General features: G+C 36.8%; 1 protein-coding gene and 1 long non-coding RNA gene across 2 annotated transcripts; one reads left to right on the plus strand and one right to left on the minus strand.

The window, feature by feature from the left end:
• Nucleotides 1–9,912: 9,912 nt before the first annotated feature.
• On the plus strand, nucleotides 9,913–13,767 carry LOC107762648 (uncharacterized). The gene is made up of 2 exons (XR_001642851.2): nucleotides 9,913–10,765; nucleotides 13,004–13,767. It is a non-coding gene; the product is annotated as an uncharacterized LOC107762648 (long non-coding RNA).
• Nucleotides 13,768–20,036: 6,269 nt separating this feature from the next.
• On the minus strand, nucleotides 20,037–22,782 carry LOC107824019 (uncharacterized). The gene is made up of 2 exons (XM_016650744.2): nucleotides 21,929–22,782; nucleotides 20,037–20,656 (listed from the first exon to the last, which is right to left on the minus strand). The coding sequence occupies exons 1-2, from the start codon at nucleotides 22,534–22,536 to the stop codon at nucleotides 20,242–20,244; spliced, it is 1,023 nt and encodes a 340-aa protein (XP_016506230.1). The 5' UTR covers nucleotides 22,537–22,782; the 3' UTR covers nucleotides 20,037–20,241.
• Between the last annotated feature and the right edge of the window lie 16 nt (nucleotides 22,783–22,798).

Here is a 22,798-nt window from a genome sequence, read left to right on the forward strand (position 1 = left end):
AAATGCCATAGCAAAACGAACGAAGCCCAATGGGCCCCACCATAAGATGCCAGCCGATGTAGATTGGCCGAGCAACGTGGCGTGGTATGCACAGTGGGGAAACAAGAAAGTGGGCCCGTGGAACCCAGTACGTCTCTTTCACTTATTCTTTTACACGCCATGTAGATAAGCATGAAAAATGGTGGACAAAACAATAAACATGAAAAATGAAGAGCTAATGTAAATAGTTATTCATTCAAACGCTTAAAATATAAATAGTCGGCAAACATGTAATATATACTTCCTCCATTTTAATTTATGTGATTCATTGATTGGACACAATTTTTTTAAAAAAAAATTAAACTTATGGTGTAAAAATAAGACATATATTTTGTATGATTATAAATCATTGTATAAAGGTAAATTATTTTCAAATATGAAATAGATCATTCTTTTTGGCATGAACTAAAAAGGAAATTAGTTCACGTGAATTGAAACGAAGAGAGTATAATTTATATATAGTCTTATATATTCCTAGTATAATTGTTTAAAAAAAATTGTAAAACCTACTGTACTTGGGGGCCCAATTGACGAAGAAACTGAGCTTTGGTGACAAGACAAGGCATTGTCCGAAAGTTGAAAGGGACCTATATTTCAGGAGTGGTGATGTCACACGTGTAGGGTCACTCTCATGGGACCCACTACCCACGTGCGTGCCCATGTCTAGATGGCAGAAAAGAGAACATTTTATAAAACAGTATATTGCCGTTTCATGTGCTCATGAGCTTCTCTGCCTATTTCCTAACTGATCAAATTCTTGATTCCTCCGGTCGTTTGGCACGAGGCATAAGAAGGCACAAGAAGGTATAAAGATCATTTAAAATTTTAATATTATTTTAATATTATGTTTGGTTAGCAAATCAGGTATATTATCCCGGTGTTAATTTTAACATCGGGATAACTTATACCTTATAGAGGGGTGGGTAATTAGCGTCGGTATAACTTATACCTTCTTCTTAGAAGTTATGCAATTGTCATTCTTAATACAATATACCAAACAATGAATAAACAACAATCCCAACATAACTAATCTCAGCATAACTTATCCCAACATAACTTATACCGACATAACCTATACCGGCATAATCCGTATTCCAACCAAACGACCCCTTAATGTTATTCTTGCCTTTTATCAGTTTGGTTCTAATAAAGAACTTTTTTTCTTTTCCATCAAAGTTTCGAATATATTGCTCATTTTTGGGGCAAGATTCAGGCCACGCGACCTCCTGTAGTAGGAGGTCACAAATTCGAGCCGTAAAAATATTTCCTTGCAAAAATGCAGGGTAAAATTACGTACGATAGACCCTATGATCCGGCCCTTCGCTAGACACCGCGCATAACGGGAGCTTAGTGCACCGAACCGCTCTTTTTATTCATGCCACGGCAACTATTACATCATGTTTTTATCTCGAATCATATAGATATATACATTTGAATCCATTTCTGTAATAACATGCCAAAAGCCAAAATAACCCTAGCACATTGTTGGGAGCCAATGAACTGAGTGGAGCGGGTTCCCCTCGCTTTAAGGTGCTCTCCAACTATAATCAGCTGATATCTTTCTAGTTAAGTTTAGCCTTAAGTTTATTTACTTAACCAAAAATAAGTTTGGAAGTCTGATAGCAATCACTAGTTATTTGCTTGGATTCTTAAAAAATATCGTGTTGAATCTTTGAAAAGTCATTCATCTTTAAATATCTGACACGATCAACAACATAGCTCACTAAAACTAATTAAGATTCTTGTGCACAATGATGCTAGTGATGAATTTTTATATTCCAATTTGTATGACCTTTTTTTTTTAAATATGAATGTTGCAAAAAAGAAATTGATACCATTCCATTAATATTAATATCCTATACTAATTTCACAACTTTCAAAATCAAATTCAAATTCAATTGATATTTTTCTAGTTATTACTTCAATGTTTTATGCTACTGCTACTTAAAATGGAGTGGGAGCTCTACATATAAAGCCGGTCGAATTAACTGTTTATTATTCGTAGTTAATATATATTGATAATATATTAATTATACACATAGATTATACATTAATTATTTACTTATTATACATGGAGCATACATATATTATACATCTACCAACTATTTTTAGTTTAAATGTTTGGGTGGCTATTTAGATTAATTCTTCGTTGATTTGATAAATTGGAGAGATATCAACAACTCTCTCACGTTTTTATTACAAGCTATACTTCAAAGTTCAAACGCTTCAAATATGCCACGCAAGCTTATCAAAGGTGTAAAGTTAAATGATCGGACTTGCTTCTTCAGACTCACATGTGTTACCACAAGTTCTCTATTTGGGGGAAAGAATGAAAGATTTAAATGTGACTCTTCAATGCCTCTCAGACAAAAAGGAAATGATAAACACAAATATAGAACCAAGAAACTCTTCTTTTTGTAAAGCAATATTGAGCCCAATTAACAATTTTTGAGGATTCATTTAGATACACATCCATCCAGTTTTTGCGTAAAAATAGCACGGGCTAGTCAATTTTGGACTGATCATTCAAAAATAGCCAGCGTTTGCAAAGTCATTGAAAAATAGTCATTATTTTGCTGCAATACGAAAAATTCCAGCATACTATACTGGAGATCGGTACACTTGTGTATGAACTTCCAGCATATTATGCTGGAACTCCAATACGCAGAATGTTCCAGCATAATATACTGGAGATTAGAACACCTATGTATGAACTTCCAGCATATTATGCTTGACTGGTATATTATGCTGGAAGTCTAATATATTATACTGGAACTCCAATATAATATACTGGAGTATATTATATATATTGGAGTATTTTCCGGATTTTAAACAGTGTTTTTGTTCAGATTTATCTTTACATGAAAAGTGGCTAAATTTCGATTACTTTTTAAATTGTGGCTATTTTTAAACGACCACTTGTAAATCTGGCTATTTTTTAATTTCGTGCAATTTTTGCATAGTAGAACATTTCACTGGCCCAAAATCTTTTAGGAGGAGTACTTAACCCATGCTACTAGTAGAGAAGTAGTCCCTGAACAAGGCCTAGGTCCAAATATGTCCCAAACCAATCAATTAAGGGGTATTATCACTTTTAGCCCGTGCCAAAAACTAATCTTATTTAGTAGCCGAAAAAGTATATAAATAATTTTTGTATATAACATACAATATATATATATACAAAAATATACAAATCTTATACATTTTTTTGGCTATTATTTTTACACCGGCTATATAGTGTCATTTTTTCATCAATCAATTTAATTCATAAGTTGACCCCCCCCCCCAACAAAGGTTACAACCCCAACTGCAACCCACCTTCCATCTCTCAAAACTAAAGAATAAAAAGGGTAGTAAATCTTCAATTGATCAGTCTTACTTCCCATAAATGCAAAATAGTCAAATATGATCAATATTATTTCACTGAAAAATTCTTTTACATAATTTTTTTTTGAAATGATAACATTTGAATATATTATAAATTAGTATATAGGTTGTATTGGAAATCATATTTACAGGTAAATGCTAACTAGATTTGCTAGCGTGCAATCCTGGCAAGATCCTAATATGTCTATGATTGATAATATATTTTCTGTGTAAATCTGTTTACACCAAAAACAAAAAAGAAGAATACAATTGAGTTTGATCTTATGTACTGAGTTGCTTCTGTCTTCAAAACATCTAGCATTTCTTTCCTTCCAAACTGTCCACCAGATGCATACTGGGACAGTCCTCCATCTATCTATGTTGGTTGCTTCAGCTCCAGCTTCTTCCCAACTAAAAAGAACTTTATTGATCCTATGGGGCATTGCCCATGAAATACCACTAAGATTAATAAAAAAATTTCATAGTTGGTCTGTTATCTTGCAGTGTAGAAATAGATGGCTAAATGTCTCAACACTTTCCCCACATAGAAGACATCTTGAGCACAAAGAGATTCCTCTCTTTATGAGATTATCCTAAGTTAAGACAGCCTTATTTGCTACTAGCCAAGTGAAACAAGCTACCTTATAGGGAACTTTAGTTTTCCATATATGCTTCCATGGCCAATCTCTTATCTGTGGGTTATTTTGATTCAAAATCTTATATGCTACCTTAACCTGATAGACCCCTCTGTCATGCCTCTGCCACCAAAGTGAGTCCACCCCTTTCTGTATTCCTTTAAATGTCTCCAGATTGTTATAAAGGTCAGTTAATCTTGTTATCTCCCAGTCATTCAACGGCCTTCTAAGAATTAGTTCTCATCCTTGAGAACTCCACATCTCAGCTACTGTCTTTTGTTGGTTTTGTGCCAAACCAAACATATCAGGGTAGAGTTCCTTTAGGCATCCATTCCCCAACTAGTTATCATTCCAAAATGAAGCTTTCCTTCCATTGTTCACTCTTATGAAAGTGTGATTCTTCATTGTAGGCCACAATTCCCTGATGGATTTTCACACACTAACTCCATATGATGCACTAACTTCCTTTGACACCCAGTTATTTTCCTCCCCATACTTTGCTTTGATCACTTTGATCCATAAGGTTTGGGGTTCTTGAGAATACCTCCATAGCCATTTCATTTTGAGAGTCTTGCTTTGATTCTTCAAGTTTCTGATTCCCAGACTACCTTGCCTTTTCATCACTGTAATGTATTTCTATTTGACCAAATGGAAGGCATTTCTCTCCTTATTCCCTTGCCAAAGGAAGGATCTTCTGAGTTTGTCCAATCTTTGTATAATTCCAGCTGGAATTGGGAACAACAACATCATGTAAGTGGGAAGTGAATCTAAAACTGAGTTGATTAAGACTAGCCTTCCCCACCATTGATAAATATTGTGCTTTCCATCTTGACAACTTCTTCTCATATTTTTCAATAACTGAATTCCAAATCTCTTTGGATTTAGATCTTGCACCCAGAGACATCCCCAGATAGATGGTAGGTAAATACCCTACTTATCCTCCTAGTAGAAGTGACAGTTGCTCCATATTGTGGACATCATTGATGGGGTAAATATGGCTCTTTCTGTAGTTGATGTGAAGTCCTAAAATTTCTTCAAATAAAACCAAGATGATCCTCAAATATCTAAGATGCTTCTCTTCAGCATCACAGAAGACTAGAGTATCATCAGCATATTGGAGATGTGTGATCTCTAGACTATTAGCACCATTCATGTCAACCTCAAAGCCTTTGACCCATCTATTGACATTTGTTGTCTTAACCATGTTGTTCAGACCTTCCATGGCTATGATGAATAGGAAGGGAGATAAGGGGTCACCTTGTCTTAGACCAATATTGGCAGGGAAGAAACCTTTAGGAGATCCATTTATGAGGATGGAAAATCTCACAGTAGAGATACAGAATTTCATCCAATTGATCCATTTCGGCCCAAAACTCATCTGTTCTAGCATTTTCAACAAAAAACTCCACTTGACATGATCATAGGCCTTCTCAATATCTAATTTGCATAGAATTCCTAGTTTTTTCTTTTTGATTCTTGATCCACTGCTTCATTGGCTATCAACATTACATCCATTATTTGTCTTCCTTTGATAAAACCCATCTGTTGAGCACCTACTAGTTTGTCTACCACCCTCTTCAGTCTTTCAGTCAAAACTTTTGAGAGCAGCTTGTAGAAACTTCTATCAGGCTGATTGGCCTAAAATATCTTAGTTATTTAGCACTTGTCTTCTTTGGAATCAGTGTTATATATGTTGCATTGAAGCTCTTCTCAAACATCTCTTGAGAATGAAAATTGTTAAAAGCCTTTATGATGTCCTGCTTCATAATATCCCAGCACTTAATGTAAAAACTCATTGTGTAACCATCAGGGCCTAGGGCCTTGTCACTTGCACACTTCTTCAGACAGCTCAGAACTTCTTGCTCCTCAAATTTGGTTGTAGAAATTCCTTCTCCAAATCTGAGATAGTGGGGCAGTTGTAAAAATTGGCTGCAGGTCTCCACTCTTCAGGTTCTGTGTATAACTTTTTATAGAATTCAATGATCGCATTCTTTATTCTACTTGGCTCCTCCACTGTTTCATCTTGGATCATCAGTTGATCAATATTATTGTACCTCTTGTGTGCATCGGCAGTGCGATGAAAAAACTTTGTATTTCTATCCCTTTCTTTGAGCCATAGGGTCCTAGATTTCTATCTCCATGCACTTTCTTCATTCTTGAGATGCTCCTCAAAATCCATGAGGGCAGCTGCCTTCCTCACTGACTCCTCCTCTATCAAAGCTCTTGCTTGCTGTATTGTATCAAATTCTGCCAATTGGTTCATCAGTTTAGATTTTTGCATTCCCAAATTCCCCTTACAACTTCTGCTCCATTCTTTTAGCTTGCCTTTGAGGGCTTTTAGTTTGCAAGCTAAAATATAGTCTGGTCTTCCTGAGAATTCAAAAGTTGTCCACCAGTTCCTGATTCTGTCATCAAAACCTTCAGAATTCAACCACCAATTTTCAAACTTAAAGTATGATTTGGCTTGCTCCCAAACACCACAGCAGAGGGCCACCAGGGTATGATTAGAGATCAACCTTTGTTGGATAGTTTTCTTGATGTTTCTGAAGCTATCATCCCATTCTTCTGAAATTAGAAACCTGTCAATTCTAGAAGCAGTTGTATGATTATCCCCTTTGAACCAAGTGTAGGAGCCTCCTTCAAGTTGAAGGTCTATCAACTCCATGTCTTCAATGAAGTTTGAGAATTCCACCATCTCTTTGGACCTCCTAAGGCAGTCCCTTTTTTCAATGGGAAACCTTGTGATATTGAAGTCACCACAAACTGTCCAAGGGCCATTCAAAAGACCCCTCACTGCACCAAGTTCCCTCCATACTGTTCTTCTTTCAATTCTGCAATTTGGAGCATATACTCCTGTTATATGACACTAAAAGTTCTGTAAGAGAGCCTCGAACTTACATGTCAGCGTGTATGACCCAATTTGTAACATCTCCCCTTTCCACACTCTACGGTCCCATAATAATAAAATTTCCCCTCTCGTGCCACTAGCTTCTAGACATGCATACCTCACCCATCTCCCCACCCCCACCCCCAAATTTGACTGACAAATCCCTTGATATCCCCCTCCAATTTTGTTTCTTGCATACAAATAATGCATGCCTTCCAGTTGCTTATTTGACTCTTTATGATCTCTCATTTCTTCTTGTCATTTAATCCCCTAATATTCCATGATATTAGATTTATCTTCATATTGCAATAATTGATAGGTCTTTCCCCTATTTCTTTTTCCATCACTCTTGAATTTGACATCAAAGAAAGCTAGACCTTTTAATTTTAGTGAGCCTTTGAATCTTTGTTTCTTTACTTCCACCTCTGTCTCTACTCTTCTAACTTGTCTACAACTGTCAATTTGCATCAGCAGCTCCGGTTCTTCTTCTTTGTGATAAAAAAAATCTACTCCGAACATTTTTCCCAATTTAATCATGTTCTGGTGAACCCATAGTGTCGCGCCCATATCCTTATCCATTATTGAATTTTGGTGTTGAATTGAGAGAGGAGTAACCTCCTCTACCTCCCAGTTTTGTTAAGAATTGAGATGAATTAGTTGTTTTTGGACCGCTAGCCTGCTATCTACTTGATCTTCCCCTAATTTCGTGTGAACAGTGAGCTCCCCTGCATTCTGTCCCAATTTTCCTGCCTCTTCATCATATTCAGGTTGTTCGCATTCCCTATCTGTTGTTGCATGTGCTATAATTTCGAGGGTTGTAGAGGGAATTGGATTCTCTTTGTTATTTTCTTAAAATTTCGAACTTGAGATGCTGCCACGTTCCTCAAAATAAGGTGTCACTCTTTTGTCTTCATTGGGCTCCCGTGAAATGTCATTGAAATTGACCTGGGCCGCTGGATCAGGCCCATTTAATTTCAGACCAGTATTTGTGCTATTTAGGCCCAGATCTGTTGAAATAGAACTTGGACCTTGCATGTGCTGCACACGTGCCTCTCCTTTAATCTTCACATGAAGTAAAGTACACCCCATGTGCTTCCCCATCATATTTACAGCTGTTTGACTGCTTTTAACCGTTGGTTTCTCATAGGTCTTCTCTGTCCACTGGTCACTTGTGAAATTTGTACCTTTCTCTGTTTCTTCTTCGGCACGGGCTAGGGTTTCTGATGATTTCAGCTCAAATCTTGCTTGTTTTTCAGTCTAGATTAGGATGAAAAATCTGATCCCTTCTCTTTCAATCAAAATTTTAGTGGGTATTTTCTTGCCAGCACCAGCAACTTGGATTTTGGCCCACTTGAGATGATTTTTGAGGTTAGTTTCTTCTTTAGTAGCTATTCACCCCAACAGAGATCTCTTATTTCTTTGAAGATCTTTTGTGACCAGAGATGAAGGGGAATCCCTATGGCTCTAATCCGACAGGTTTCCACTATTTGAGAATTTGATAAGCAACCAACATTGTAGTTCCACCATTCCAGATGGAACTTGAACTTTTTCCATATCCATTCACCTTGCAAAACCTGCTCGGCCATATATCTATTTGGAAATTCGAATAGAAACATGTTACCAGTCATCGCGTACATGTTGACCCCAAAAGCTTTATTCCAAGAAGCAACAACCCATCTCCTTATGTTTGTTAGTGTCGGTCGCTCAGTAATATCCTTTCCAAAGTACCCAATAATGCATCTTTTGAGTAGGCCAGTGTCCTCAATTCCGTGTCGTTCCATAATAGAATTGTCTCCTTTATTTGAACTAACTACTGCCTCTCTAAGGGTATTGGATTGCCATTTACTCTCCTTAACTGCTTTGGCATAAGGTTATTTGTCCACGATGTATCTGGGTGGTATTTTTTCACTCAACTTGGGGCCATAATAAATGAATCTCTCTATCTTAAATGCAATGTCTTTCCAACCTGCATTCAAGGCCAACTCTGGCATAATAATGACCGACCTTTCCTCTCCCTTTAATGACAAGATAATCATATACCTTCCGTGAGCATTGAATTTCCTAGTGCGGAAATATTCTATCAGATGTTCCTTATTCTTCCATCTCCTCACTAGATTCTTCTGATCTTTCGAAGCTTCTTTAAGTATGAAGCACAACCATTCCATTGTCTTTTTGCCCATGGATGAGCGTCTCATCATATTGCGACTTCTCTCCACCCATTCAAATCATGTGTATTTGTTAGAATTCCATCTGGTGATATCGAAAGATTTGAAGTCATCATTGAGGTATATCATGTTTTCTCCCATATTAGATCTAAACAACTACTTTGATAATCTAAGAAGAAGGTTTGGTAGAAATCATAGTGGGTGATTACTGATTTAGAAGAAAGAAAGGTTTGGTAGTAATCACTGTAGACATGTAATTTTGACCCGCACATTAGTATTACCCTTAAAAATCCTAGTTTTTTTGAGTTATTTCTATAGGACTTCACTTTATTTTAATTATAATTCTATTTTTTTAAGGCACAAAAAATTTGGGTTTATTTTTATAAGATTTTACTTCACTACCATTTTTAAGGCACAAAAAAAAACTATAATAATAATAATAAATACAGTATATATATAGTTTCATGTTTTACCTTATTTCTATTTAGTTTAGGTTATTAATATTTTATAGCCATATCTTTTGTTTTTACCATGATTTTTCACTTTTATTTTGAGTATAATAATATGTATAAAAATAAAAAAATATGTAGTTTCATATTATCGCATAATTTGTTTAATTAATCGGAATTAGTTTAGTTTTAATTTAAAAGATTGAGTTTGTTATTTAATGGACTTTAAAATTGAAGAAGTACAAATTTGAATCCCCATTTCTACACAAATAGAGGCCCAAACCTGGGCAGCCCAATCCCATAACCCCTTGACCCACGCCCCAAACCCAAAACCTGCTGATCCAATCCGCCGCCCCGCCCCATCTCCACATTAGATCTCAGCCATCAATCTATTTCCCATCCAACGGCCAAGATTTATCCTTACCTTGACATAAAAACCTAATATTTCCAAACCCTACCCTAATGTAACACCACCCAAATGGCGTCCCCTCTTCACCCCATCCTAGCCGCGCTTCAGCCATGGTAAGACCACCCAAAAACTTCACTCATTGGTCCCTATGGTCCCCCCATCCTCTCTCTCTTCTCCACTTCATCCAAACCACGTGAAGAATATTCTCGAACTAATTTCTTTCTTCTCACTCGTTTTTGCACGCGCGACTGAGAGTCTCTTCGAGTATGTGTTGGACGAATGGGAAGCGTGGGATTGATCAATCGATCCAAGCCTTCCATTCAACCACGTGCTTACTTGGTTGAGAGATTTTTCAGTTCTTTGAAGAGAAAGGCTGGAGGTTTCCAGGTTCAATATATAAGGGGTTCGTTTTCAGATTTTGACAGAAAAAAAATCGAAAGAAAAGGGAGAGAAAATTGGAGAGGCGTCAAGCTAGGTTTTTAGTTCTGATTTGGCAATCTTCGTTTTCTAATTTCAGTTTATATAAAGAACGTTAGAGTTTTTTTAGTTTGTTCTTTTGATTTCCAAAACAGAAAAAAGCGAATACTGGATTCTTGACTTGGTCTTCAACTATGAAGTTTGATTGAGGTTTGCCGTGGAGTCGAGGTCGTTCGAGCTGTTCATTGTTTGCAAATCGAGGTTCATTTGCGGTTCAGTTAGCGCCGAGCCAATTCAGTCCAGTTTATGTTCGAGTTCTAGTTGCTGTTTCGTTTGATTTTGTTGCCGCACTTGCTTGTATTCAACTTCCAGAATTAATCAAACTTTTTGCATATCAGGTTTATGTTTGCCTCCTACTATATTTCTGTGTTGTCGATCTTAATATGACGAGCCAAAATTTAACTGGTTCGGGGCTATTTGAAACTTGGATGTTAAGAATTGACTCGAGTATGTGTCTTATCTATTCATGAAATTGTTTCAGTGTTCTAGGGAGTTATTTCAGATCTGAATGACTAGTTTTTGTGTGTTCGACTTGAATTGGTTAATCGTATGTCTATTAAGCGAAACATGAATAAGTGGCTGATTTTCTTGTGGTTATTGTAGGTGTATATTTGTTGGCCTGACGTTACTGAATTCCTCCATGACTTTCCTTGTTTGATGATTGCCCAGTTAAGTTAATTAATGTTCTAAAACATGTCTTCAAATTGTTACAAACAGTTTGCTAGATCTCTTAGGGTAATCAAATGGTGATTATGTTTCAATGCTAAGTTGATGTTCATGTCTAAGCAATTTGAATGATCACAGGAACTAAGTTAAACTGGTTGTTCCATTTCATCTATGTTAATTCAGAATGAATCCTAGGAGTTGTCTGCTTGAATTCTCTGTTCGAATTTGATTATGCTCTGTTATCTACTCCCATACAGGGTGTTATTCAGACATGGAAATGGTTACAGTGGATGAGATTTTCTTTTTCTTTGATTTTCTTTACTCTTCGTGCTAAGTGGAATTTGAACATGAAAATTGTTTGTTTCGAGTCTACTACGGATGTGTTTCAAATATGCTAAGTTGTCACTATTAGAATTTTGGTCCTGTAAGAGTGGAAAACCCAATCAGTTTTTAAAAGGTTTGCTGTAGTATGGTTCAATTCATTTGTTTTATGACCATATTGCGGGTTGACTACATGTTTTAATGCATTGATCCATTTTGATAAACTGTGATTGCATGCCTCTGTAAGTCTAACATGAGGATACATGTCTTTGAATGAATTCTGTGAGCAAAGTGTGACAGGATTAATTTTGTGGATAAAATAGAACAAGGAAAGATATATGTGGTAGTGATTCTCGCATAAGGTGCATACAAGTGAGATTTCTGGGAAGGTAAAATCTGAAAATGAAGGACACGTTAGAATGGGGGGGGGGGGGGGGGGGGGTTAGCTAAACTCTAAATGGCTTTCATCATATTTTGATCCACTTTAATATTTTTGCCCTTTTCTTTTCTTCTGCTTTGTCAATTGTGATCTCTTTCTTTCTTTTATGTGTTTCCTATGTTGAATACATGAATTATTTTGCATAATTGTTGCACCGTGGGGAATCGGAAAAAGATCAAGCCCGCTAGTATTTAATTAAATTACATGCTTTAGGATTGGGCTCGGTCTAAATACATTAAAATTAAAGATTAAAAGGAGAATGAACATGAAAAGAATCCTATTTACTTTAGTTTATTTTTATATTTGTACTCTTTCTTACTTAACCGCTAGGAGCATGCTAGGCCGTCATCATTCGATTAGATCAAGTGCGCAACCGTACTAGTTACGGGACTTAGGGAGTGTCTAACACCTTCTCCCCGAGTCAAATGAACCCCCTTGCCCAAATCTCTGGTGTAGACTTAGTTTTAGAGTTCAAAGTGTTTTGAAAGGAAAATTATTATTTTTAGAAAAAAAACGGTGACCTAACACACCGAAATCAAATGTCAGGTGGCGACTCTAAGTTAATCCTTTTGAACACACAATTGTCACTTTTCAAATTGAAAACCTTTTTCAAGCTTTTTTACTAAATTTTTTTTATTTATTTAAGAGGGTTTAGTGAAGGTTGGTGAAAAGGGGTGTGACAATCACAGTGGGTGATTACTGATTTAGAAGAAAGAAAGGTTTGGTAGTAATCACAGTGGGTGATTACTGAATAAGAAGAAAGAAGAGTTAGATTCCGGTGAAAGATTACGCCGGAAAAGGTATTCTGCAGTCCTAGGAAGTAAGAAAGAGAATATGGACCCACGCACCTACGACTTTTTTACATAAACTTTTTTCAAGGTAAAATGTACAATTGACACTAAAAATCTACAAAACTTTAGCTATAACAGTGAGGTGAGAGGTGGTGAAGTTGGCTCAGTACTGGAAAGAACATCTCATAATATTGCCACTTCAAAATACACTATTCAAAGGGGAAATTGTCACATCATTAATCTCATTATGAAGTGATGACAGGCTATAATTGCGTATTTTAGTTGCTTATTACACTTTAATTGAGTTTGACCTTTAATCGCTATTGTATTGCACTAATTGTGTATTTTATGCCTTGTAGGAGTGATTTCGAGCTATGTAGATATCATGGAATGAATTCAAGTGATTTGGAGCTTTGAAGTCTGAGTAAAAGCCCAAGGAATCAAGCCGGGATCGTGTTCGAGGATCAACAGAAGATAGTTAAGAACGAAATAAAGAATCTAGCGGGCATACAGTGCATTGTCTAGTAAAATACATATAACTTTTCGCTCAGTACTCCGTTTGGGCTCTACAATATATTGTTGGAAAGCTATTCGAAAGGGCTACAATTTCATGTTTTGCATTTTTGTAAATTCTCAATACCGCGCCGCAGAGTGCGCCGTATCTGTGCAAATTTCCAACAGTCTGCCAGGAAACAGCTCACTGAACTTGCCCACTGCCGCGCCGCACAGTGCGTCGAAGCCTGCGGCACGCCTGTACAAATTTTACAGAGTGATTGTCTTATTTCTTGCGAGAGAAGGTATTTTCGTTTGGGCCCAACCCTACTTGGTATGTATACATGGAAAAACATTATTTTGGTGACTCTGGACACATTTTAGACCTAGGAAGAGCACGGAGCCGTCGTGGAGACCGGAGATTTGACCTAAGGAGGCAAGAATACACTAGGAGCAAGGCAAAGAATTCTTCTACGAGTTTTTTACTTCCTTCTTCCTATTTTCATTATTGGTTATGAATTCTAGTATTGTAGTTACGCATACTATTATGAATAGCTAATTTGTTATCTAGGGTTTTGATGGAACCTATTGGAGGATGGTTTTCCTGTTATGTTAATATAGTTTTGCTGTAGTATTTTCTCTATTTGTTCAACTACGTTATTATTGTGGTTGGTTGAAGAGTTCTCAATCGACTGTGCCTATTTAGTGTGTATTACTCGGGAGAGAGTGCATATTTAGGTAGTTATTGAACAACATCACTCCTAACGTATATGAGGGATCAATATGAAGGGTTTAAAAGTGGGATAAGGGATAACAAAGTCTTGGGTGAGATCCGAGTGAGTCGTACTTAATACAAGCTAGCGTAATTCGGGAGAATATATTTAGTAAATTGTGGTAATTACTCAGGATAGAGTTACAACAGTCAGAGCGCTCATGATCGGTAGAGAATACTTAGGCGAATTTATAGAAAACGTGGCGAAAAAGATTCCGATAATAGGGAAAATCATAACTCTAGACCTTCTTAATCTTGTCTCCAATCCTTATCCTTGCTAATTCATAGTTTTACTGCTTTCTAGTATTTTTTAGTTAAGTAGATAAAAATAAATATTATAATCTTTATAATTAGAAAATTGTTTGGACTTGTGTTTCTTAGCGATGTTGAACAACTATATCTAAGTCTTAGTTCTCTGTGGGATTCGACTCCGGACTTGTAAACCGAATTATATTTGCAACGACCGCTTAGTCCTTTTTATAAGGCATAGTTGGGCGTGATCAAATTTTGGTGTCGTTGTCGGGGAACTAATGGTATAGCTGTATGTGTACATATTTCTAGGTTGCAAGTTTGAACTTTTATTTTTGTTTTTGTATTTGATTATTTTTTTTATTTTTAATTTTTGACTTGAGAGACATGGCATCTTGGAATTATGAGAGTTCTGATATTGGTAACTCTACTTTTGATCCTCCTTATGCATATTGTGGAGGAAACCAGCCATTGTAAAATTGTCAAAAATTTTCCGAGAGCGAGTTATGTGCACCAACTCAATCTTATGTGTGGAATGTGTGTGATGGTCAAGATGGTTACTTTCATGGTTGTGATTATTTATCTTATCCTCCCCCAACCCCTTACTATGATGGTTCTACATTTTCTGGTGAAGTTAATAGGATCAAAGAAACCTAGGAAGCTGATTTGAAGAAAATTGAAGATATGTTATAACTAACCATGGATATGTTAAAGTGCCATGTGGAACAATATGATGAGAAACCACGACAAATACAAAGGCAAGAGGCAACTATTCACAACTTGGAGACTCAAGCGAATAAATTAATTGAACCTTGTAAAGCGCAACAAGTTGACATTGTGGATAGTAGCCAATATGAGCATGAATTGGCTGCAGAAATTGCCATTATACTGGAAGATTTAAAAAAATACGGAGATAAGCTAGATGAGAAGGATAGAGTAGAACACCAACAATCAATCGGACTAGATTTTGAGAATGCCGATGTTGTAGAAAAGATACTAGAGTCAATCAAGGATATTGAGGATACATATTTAGTTGACTCTAGTGTCATTAGTGTTGAGGATGTTGACAATCTCAATGTTTATGTAGTTGAGCGCATTGTTCTACACTCCAAGCATTTTTTCACATTGTGTTTGGATGATGATACAGAAATAGAGCCATCCGATCCACTTGAAGAGTCAAGGAATAAGGAACACGATGCCTACATTCTGGAATTCTTCTTGCCAGAAAGCGGGATTACACATCTCATCTAAAGGCCAAAAAGTGCAGAATACTATATTGTTTTATTGGACCAGTCAGATTCGTTCCACCACCCCAGGATCATGATTATAGAGCAGAATCAAAACTTGGGGTCCAATTCATAAGTTCAAAGTGGAGGCAAAAAATGGTTCATGTCGTGCTGCGACATTGAATCAAGCGCTTGTTGAGAGGCGACCCAACTTTACTACTTTCTTTTATTTTTATTTTTTTAATTGTATTATTTTTGTAGTGTCGCTTTTGGATTTTCTAGGAGCTTGGAAAGCAAAGCTATTAGAAGGATGCAACAACAAACCAGATGGTTGGAACTAAGTGTGAGGTGCCAAGCTTGGGAGAAGCCTGAGTACCCCATGAGCTACTAGTACTTAGTCTGTGGCCTATCAAGGAGTTTCTTTTACCCTCTTATTAGTATGGTGTGCATTGGGGACAATGCACAATTGTAAATGTGGGGTGAGGAGATTGTCTAGGTGACTTTCTATGCTACTTTAGTTATGTTAGTTTAATTGAATAATATTTTTTTTTTAAAAATATTGGACTTTTCCCAACGATGGATCTATTAGACAATTTTCTTTAGGGATTTAAGTCTAAAAAAAATAAAGGAAAAAAAAAGATTTTCTTTGTAGGTAGTGTAGTAATTCCCCATTGATTTTTCTTTGTGCGCGGTTCTTTTCCAAGGGTTTTGTTTGAATCAGGTGTAACTAGTTTTATTTTTATTTGGAATAGGAGCAAGTGTGAGATGAATTGAATTGAAACAATATCTCTTGACTTTGTTATGCCTTGAGAATAGAGAGTACTTTGGTTGTGACGCCTAGGCTCAGTTTTTGACTCTTGTAGAAGTACCTTAAGTTGTATGACCTTAACTTTATTTAACTGCTTTGACTAGAGTGTCTTGATGAGTCCAATCCTGAGTGAGCTATGTGCTATGTGTGTGTGTAAGGTTTGTATGTATTCAGTGCATTGCATTTGATGTCTAAAACTTGCCCCGTGTGTTTGCAAAGCACAATAGTAGTTTTGTTCAGTCTTGGAAGTGATATAGGCATTTGTTTGTTGAGCCAGACATGTATATTTTACCCGCCTAATTGTTATGTATCGTAGTTAACCCCTTTGAGCATGTAATCCTGTTTCTTTGGCAACCACATTACAAGCCTTACCTTTTTTTTTTTGAATTAACCATCTATTTGAATTTGTTCACCTCTCATGAGCACTTGAATTATTATGAACGTTGTAAAAGTTAAAGTGTGGGGTGGTTGGTTTGGCTTTTGAGTGGAACTAATGAAATAAGGAGAAAGGTGCATTGTTTTGAAAAAGTAAGAGCCACTTGAATTGGAAAAGAAAAAGAAAAGAAAGAAAAAAATAGTTTTATTTTTGTGAAAAATATTCCTTGATAAGTGATGGTTCTTGATGTAATTGTGCTTAAAGAAGTATGGAGTTAATATATATTGATGTGAAGGTGGAGTTATGGTTTGACATAAGTGTGGGGTTTTAAATGTTAAAGTATATGTATTAAAGTACTTAGGGAGGCGTAGTCACTCTTATATCTAAATATATCCTACCCGTCTCACAGCCTACATTACAACCAAATAAAGTCCTACTTGATCCTAGACTGAATGTGCTCGATTAGTAGAGTAGTACACTACGGGCAAGCCTATGGTGCATCTTTTATGGCATATAAATGTTATTTCTGAGAGTGGGTGAATTCTTTATATCTTGAGTTCCTAATTGTTCTTAAATTTTATTGTGTAGAACTACTCTCTTTTATTATGTGAGGGCACTTGATTCATGAAGGAAAGGTAATTTCAGTGACCTCTATGTTAGAGTAAGTGGGTGAGTTGTGAATAATGCGTGGTACTTGTGAGTCAAATCTTGAGGTGAAGATGTTACGCTTTTGTGCTTAGTCTATTTTAAATATTCTTGGTATAATGAGTTAGGAGAGTTGTTTAAAAAGGTCGTGCCTATATAAAGTATAGTTTGATTACTCGAGGACGAGCAATGGTTTAAGTGTGGGGTATTGATGACAGCCTATAATTGCGTATTTTAGTACTTATTAGACTCTAATGTACTGCACTTTAATTGAGTTTGAGCTTTAATTGCTACTGTTTTGCAATAATTGTGTATTTTATGCCTTGTAAGAGTGATTCCGAGCTATGTAGATATCATGGAATGAATTCAAGTGATTTGAAGCTTTAAGGTCTGAGTAAAAGCCCAAGGAATAAAGCCGGGATCGTGTTCGAGGATCAACGGATGATAGTTAAGAATGAAACGAAGAATTGAGCGGGCATACAGTGCATTGTCTAGTAAAATACACATAACTTCTCGCTCAGAACTCCGTTTGGGCTCCACAATATATTATTGGAAAGCTATTTGAAAGGGCTACAACTTTCATGTTTTGCATTTTTGCGAATTCCCACTGCTGCACCGCACAGTGCGCCGCATCTGTGCAATTTTCCAACAGCCTGTCAGGAAACAACTCTCTGCACTTCCCCACCTGTGCGGCGCAGCCTGCGGTGCGCCTGTACAAATTTTACAGAGTGATTGTCCTATTTCACACGAGAGAAGGTATTTTCGTTTGGGCCCAACCCTACCTAGACATATAAATAGTTATTAAACATCATTTTTATAGGGGAGACCGAGATTGGACAGAGAGACCGACATTAGACTGGGGATTCGACCTAAGGAGAAAAGAACACACTAGGAGCAAGGCGGAGAATTCTTCTACGAGTTTTTCACTTCCTTCTTCCTATTTTCATTATTGGTTATGAATTCTAGTATTGTAGTTATGCATACTATTATGAATAGCTAATTTGTTATCTAGGGTTTTGATGGAACTTTGGAGGATGATTTTCCTGTTACGTTAATATAGTTTTGCCGTAGTATTTTCTCTATTTATTCAACTACGTTATTATTGTGGTTGGTTGAAGAGCTCTCAATCGACTGTGCCTATTTAGTGTGTATTACTCGGGAGAGAGTGCATATTTAGGTAGTTGTTGAACAACATTATTCCTAACGTATACAAGGGATCAATACGAAGGGTTTAAAGGTGGGATTAGGGATAGCGAAACCTTGGGTGCGATCCGAGTGAGCTGTACTTAATGTCAACTAGCGTAATTCGGGAGAATATGTCTAGTAAATTGTGGTAATTACTCGGGAGAGAGTTACGACAGTCAGAGCGCTCATGATCAGTAGAGAATACTTAGGCGAATTTATAGAAAACGTGGTGAAAAGGATTCCGACAATAGGGAAAATCATAACTCTAGACCTCCTTAATCTTGTTTCCAATCCTTATCCTTGTTAATTCATAGTTTTACTGCTTTCTAGTATTTGTTAGTTAAGTAGATAAAAATAACCATTATAATTAGGAAATTATTTGGACTCGTGTTTCTTAGCGATATTGAACAACTGTAGTTAAGCCTTAGTTCTCTGTGGGATCCGATTCCGGACTTGTAAACCGGATTATATTTACAACGATCGCTTATTCCTTTTTATAAGGCATAGTTGGACATGATCCTGAAGCATTTAGTTCAACAAACAGGACGTAAGCATTTCTTGCCTAAATGAATCTTCCAAAAACCTATTCACAAAGGAACAGGAGAAAAGATGCGGAGCTGAGCCTTTTTCACCTTAAAGCTAACCAAGTTAATCTTTGTTTAGAAAAGCAACCCTCAGTCATTGCCCCAAGACTCAACACACAGGCAACTAGAAGTACAAAGGTGGCTTGTATCAGGTCCTTGGACTTATAGCCTGTTTGGTCAAGCTTATTTTTGGTCAAAAGTGCTTTTTTTTTTTTGCCAAAAGTGCTTTTGGCCTCAATTTGAGGTGTTTGGCCAAGCTTCTGAAAGGAAAAAAGTGCTTTTGAGCAGAAGCAGAAGCAGTTTTGGAGAAGCAGAAAAAAGTAGCTTCTCTCCAAAAGTACTTTTTTGAGAAACACTTTTGAGAAAAATACACTTAGAAACAGTTTTTTAAAGCTTGGCCAAACACTAATTGCTGCTCAAAAGTGCTTTTCAAACTAATTAGCCAAACACAAACTGCTTCTCACCAAAAGTACTTTTAAAAAAAAGCACTTCTCAAAATAAACTGATTTTTGCAGCTTGGCCAAACGGGCTATTAGTTTATAGCGATGATACATATAAAAGAACATACATACAGCGGGTTGTGTGAGATTTCCATCTGCAGTAGTTTATCGGACAAAGCATTTCATCAGTATGCTGTGCTGTAAACTGTTATCCCTTGAATACTCCCCAAAACAAACTACATAATACACATACCTACAAGTTCTGTCTCTATTAGAAAGTCTATCATCATTTCTACATGGAAGACATATAGGATTCTGTAAAATGATCCAACTAAAAGCATGCCACTGCCACAGACACAATATGTAGTAAACAATTGGTTCCGGGGTTTTAGGATTCTAAAGGGCAGCCCGGTGGACTAAGCTCCCGCTATGTGCGGGGTTCGAGAAAGGGCCGGACCACAAGGGACTATTGTACGCAGCCTCACCCTGCATTTCTGCAAGAGGCTGTTTTCACAGGCCTTAGAATTCTGTTGATCTTAAAGTATTCCATCTCTATCATTGCATACATAGGCATATAGAAAGTAAAGAGGAAAATGCATAATCAGAAGAACGGTGTGAGACTAAGTGAATTTATCCTCTTGATTGATCAGAAGAGATTATATGATGGTGCCCAATACAAATAATAGCAATATACATGTGAAGGAAAAGTTGTAATATTGATCGACTAAAGAAAGAAAAAGACTTCTCTTTCTCTTATTAGTTTCCGTTTTATCCATAATAGGTTATACTAATCATCTCAAAACTTCAACAGGACTTGATATCAGCTTGATGAGCTCAGTGATTTTTTAAGACTTCGAAGGATACTCCACATGAATGTCGATATAATGAACAGTATTATACCAGTTATAATAGCATACTTGAGTCCAAGATTCACCAACAAATTTACCAGAAGGCCAGCCAAGACTACACCAACAAAGTTCGCAGAAACAGCAGACCAGAAAGGCATATCGAGGACAGAAGCTATGATGGCTCCTGTCCAAGCTCCGGTTCCAGGAAATGGAACTGCCACAAAGAGCATTAAACCGAGCCACTGAAACTCTTGTACAGGACCTGCCTTCTCTTTCGCCCTCTCAAACAACAAATCCAAAAGCTTTGATGCTGATTTGTTCATTCCAGCAAGGAAAATTGCTAACTTCTTTAAGTAGAGCACGATAAAGGGGACGGGAACCATGTTCCTACATATGCAGCACCAGTTTTCATCATTAGCAAAGTGAAAATGAGTTGCACTCCAAGAGCTTCCCTTCCCACTTATATAAGATTAACACGATCGCTATAGCTCCTGAACTCTAATTAATATAAAACAATAACTAATAGACTTCAATAATTACTTAAGACTTTGTTAGATATGCATAGATGTAATAGCGTCCCTCACTAGTCAATTATAATATTTTGAATTGTCTCTGACATATACTTAGATATCTACCATATTCATTAAGTCATTGGTAAATCTTCTTCTCTTTCATATTTATCACGGACACCACGTTCAAAAACTATGTCCCCCAAAATGCAGCACTAGCTTGATAATTAACTGAAAATGGTCAAATTTGGATTCAACTGTCTACTACCCCTATCCGCAATAATGATTTTCAAGGAACTGGAGTTACATCTCTTTTCCGGAATGAGCTACACTTGAATCGCAACCTTCCACTCATACAACATTAGCATAGACACTATGGCTTCTGAAGTCTAAACTATTGTAAGACAATCACCAATAGACATCATTTTCACAGCAACTGAAGCTCCAACTACCGACAATTAATGGCCCCCAGTGCTTTGGTCTAGTGGTAAGAACGCAATGTGTGCAGAGGCGGATCCAGAATTTTAAGTTTATGGGTTCCTATAACAATCTCATGTTAATCTACATGATAAATGGACCAACGAATTGGTTCCAAGCTAAATATTCTTATACTTTTAATGAATTTTTTAGTATAAATACAGGGTCTATGTAAAAGTTACTGGATTCATGGGAACTCGTATCCTTTGCTCTAGATCCGCCCCTGAATGTGTGATATGTGCATTATGTGCACGTCACGGGTTCGAACCCTGCCGTAGATAAAAATTTTGGTATTTAAGCGGGGAAAGGTAGAGGGGCGGACCCACTATCTACCCAATTTCGAACTGTACTCCACTAGCCCTCAGGGATATCTTGGTTATCAATAAAAACCACCAGTAATTAATGACTGGAATTTGGATGATGGTTTCTTTAGACATTTCCCTTCAAGAAGTTAATTATCAGTAGCTAACATTCAAGTTACAGCACAACAATGCACCTTTCTTTTAGCTCCGATCAACGGTATTCAAAATGCAGAACAGCAAGCAAAATTACTCCTAAAAATGAAACAAGACATTCAATTACAGGAAGTGAAGCCAATGTGCAATATTTCTTCCAAATACCACCTTATTAAGCTGCAGATTAAGGGCCTAAAAAAAGAGAATGCAAAACTTACCCAAGAATAGATAAGACAGTCAACGCAATAGGCTTGAGTTGCAACCAATAACCAACAGGAATAGCCCCACGAAGCTCAATAACAGGAAGTGTAGCCAAAGCAAACACAACAGCCTCATCTGGCCAGCCTAAACTTCTTAAAGCAGTAGCAACTTTTACACCAAAGCCCGAAGCCCGAATAGAATCAGCAGCTGCTGCTGCAGCTTTTGCATTCCCTGAAACTGCAAATAAACCAATAGATACAGAGGCCCATAACAATACCCACAACAAGAATTTCAATGGCTTTTCCTCGTTAGCCAGTAAAGACTCTTCCTTTTCAATTTCTTCAAGAAAACCATCAGAACAACAAGCTCTTTTTACCCTCTCAAAATGACCCAAATGGTTAAAAGTTTGAAATATTGGAAAAGATTGAATCTTTAAGTGAAATTTTCTCTTTTGAATATGACCCAGATGGTTAAAAGTTTGAAATATCGGAAAAGATTGAGTCTTTAAGTGAAATTGTCCCTTTTGGTGCAAGAAAGATTGAATCTTGGGTAATGAGAAAGAGGGGTGAGACTTTCTGTAAGAGAAAGTCAATAACTGGGGAGAGTGGGACAAAGAAGTGGCCATTTGGTGCAAGAGAAAATGTACTGAAGAACACTGAGATATACGGCTCACATGTTTGAGCTTAGAACACTAGAGGTACATTTTTTCATGGTTAACAATGAATAGAATGAGGAGTTTTTAGGTTGGGATTTGTGAAAGGCTTAGAATAGACTGATAGTAAGGAGAAGTCTATAGCATTTTGGATTTGTTTTTTAGTAGGGTTTTTGGAGATTGAGTAGATTTTTCATTTTGTATGGCCGGGTAAAGCATAGGAAACTATGTTAGG

The sequence above is a fragment of the Nicotiana tabacum genome, chromosome 20, assembly GCF_000715075.1.
Source record: "Nicotiana tabacum cultivar K326 chromosome 20, ASM71507v2, whole genome shotgun sequence".
Lineage (NCBI taxonomy): Eukaryota > Viridiplantae > Streptophyta > Magnoliopsida > Solanales > Solanaceae > Nicotiana > Nicotiana tabacum.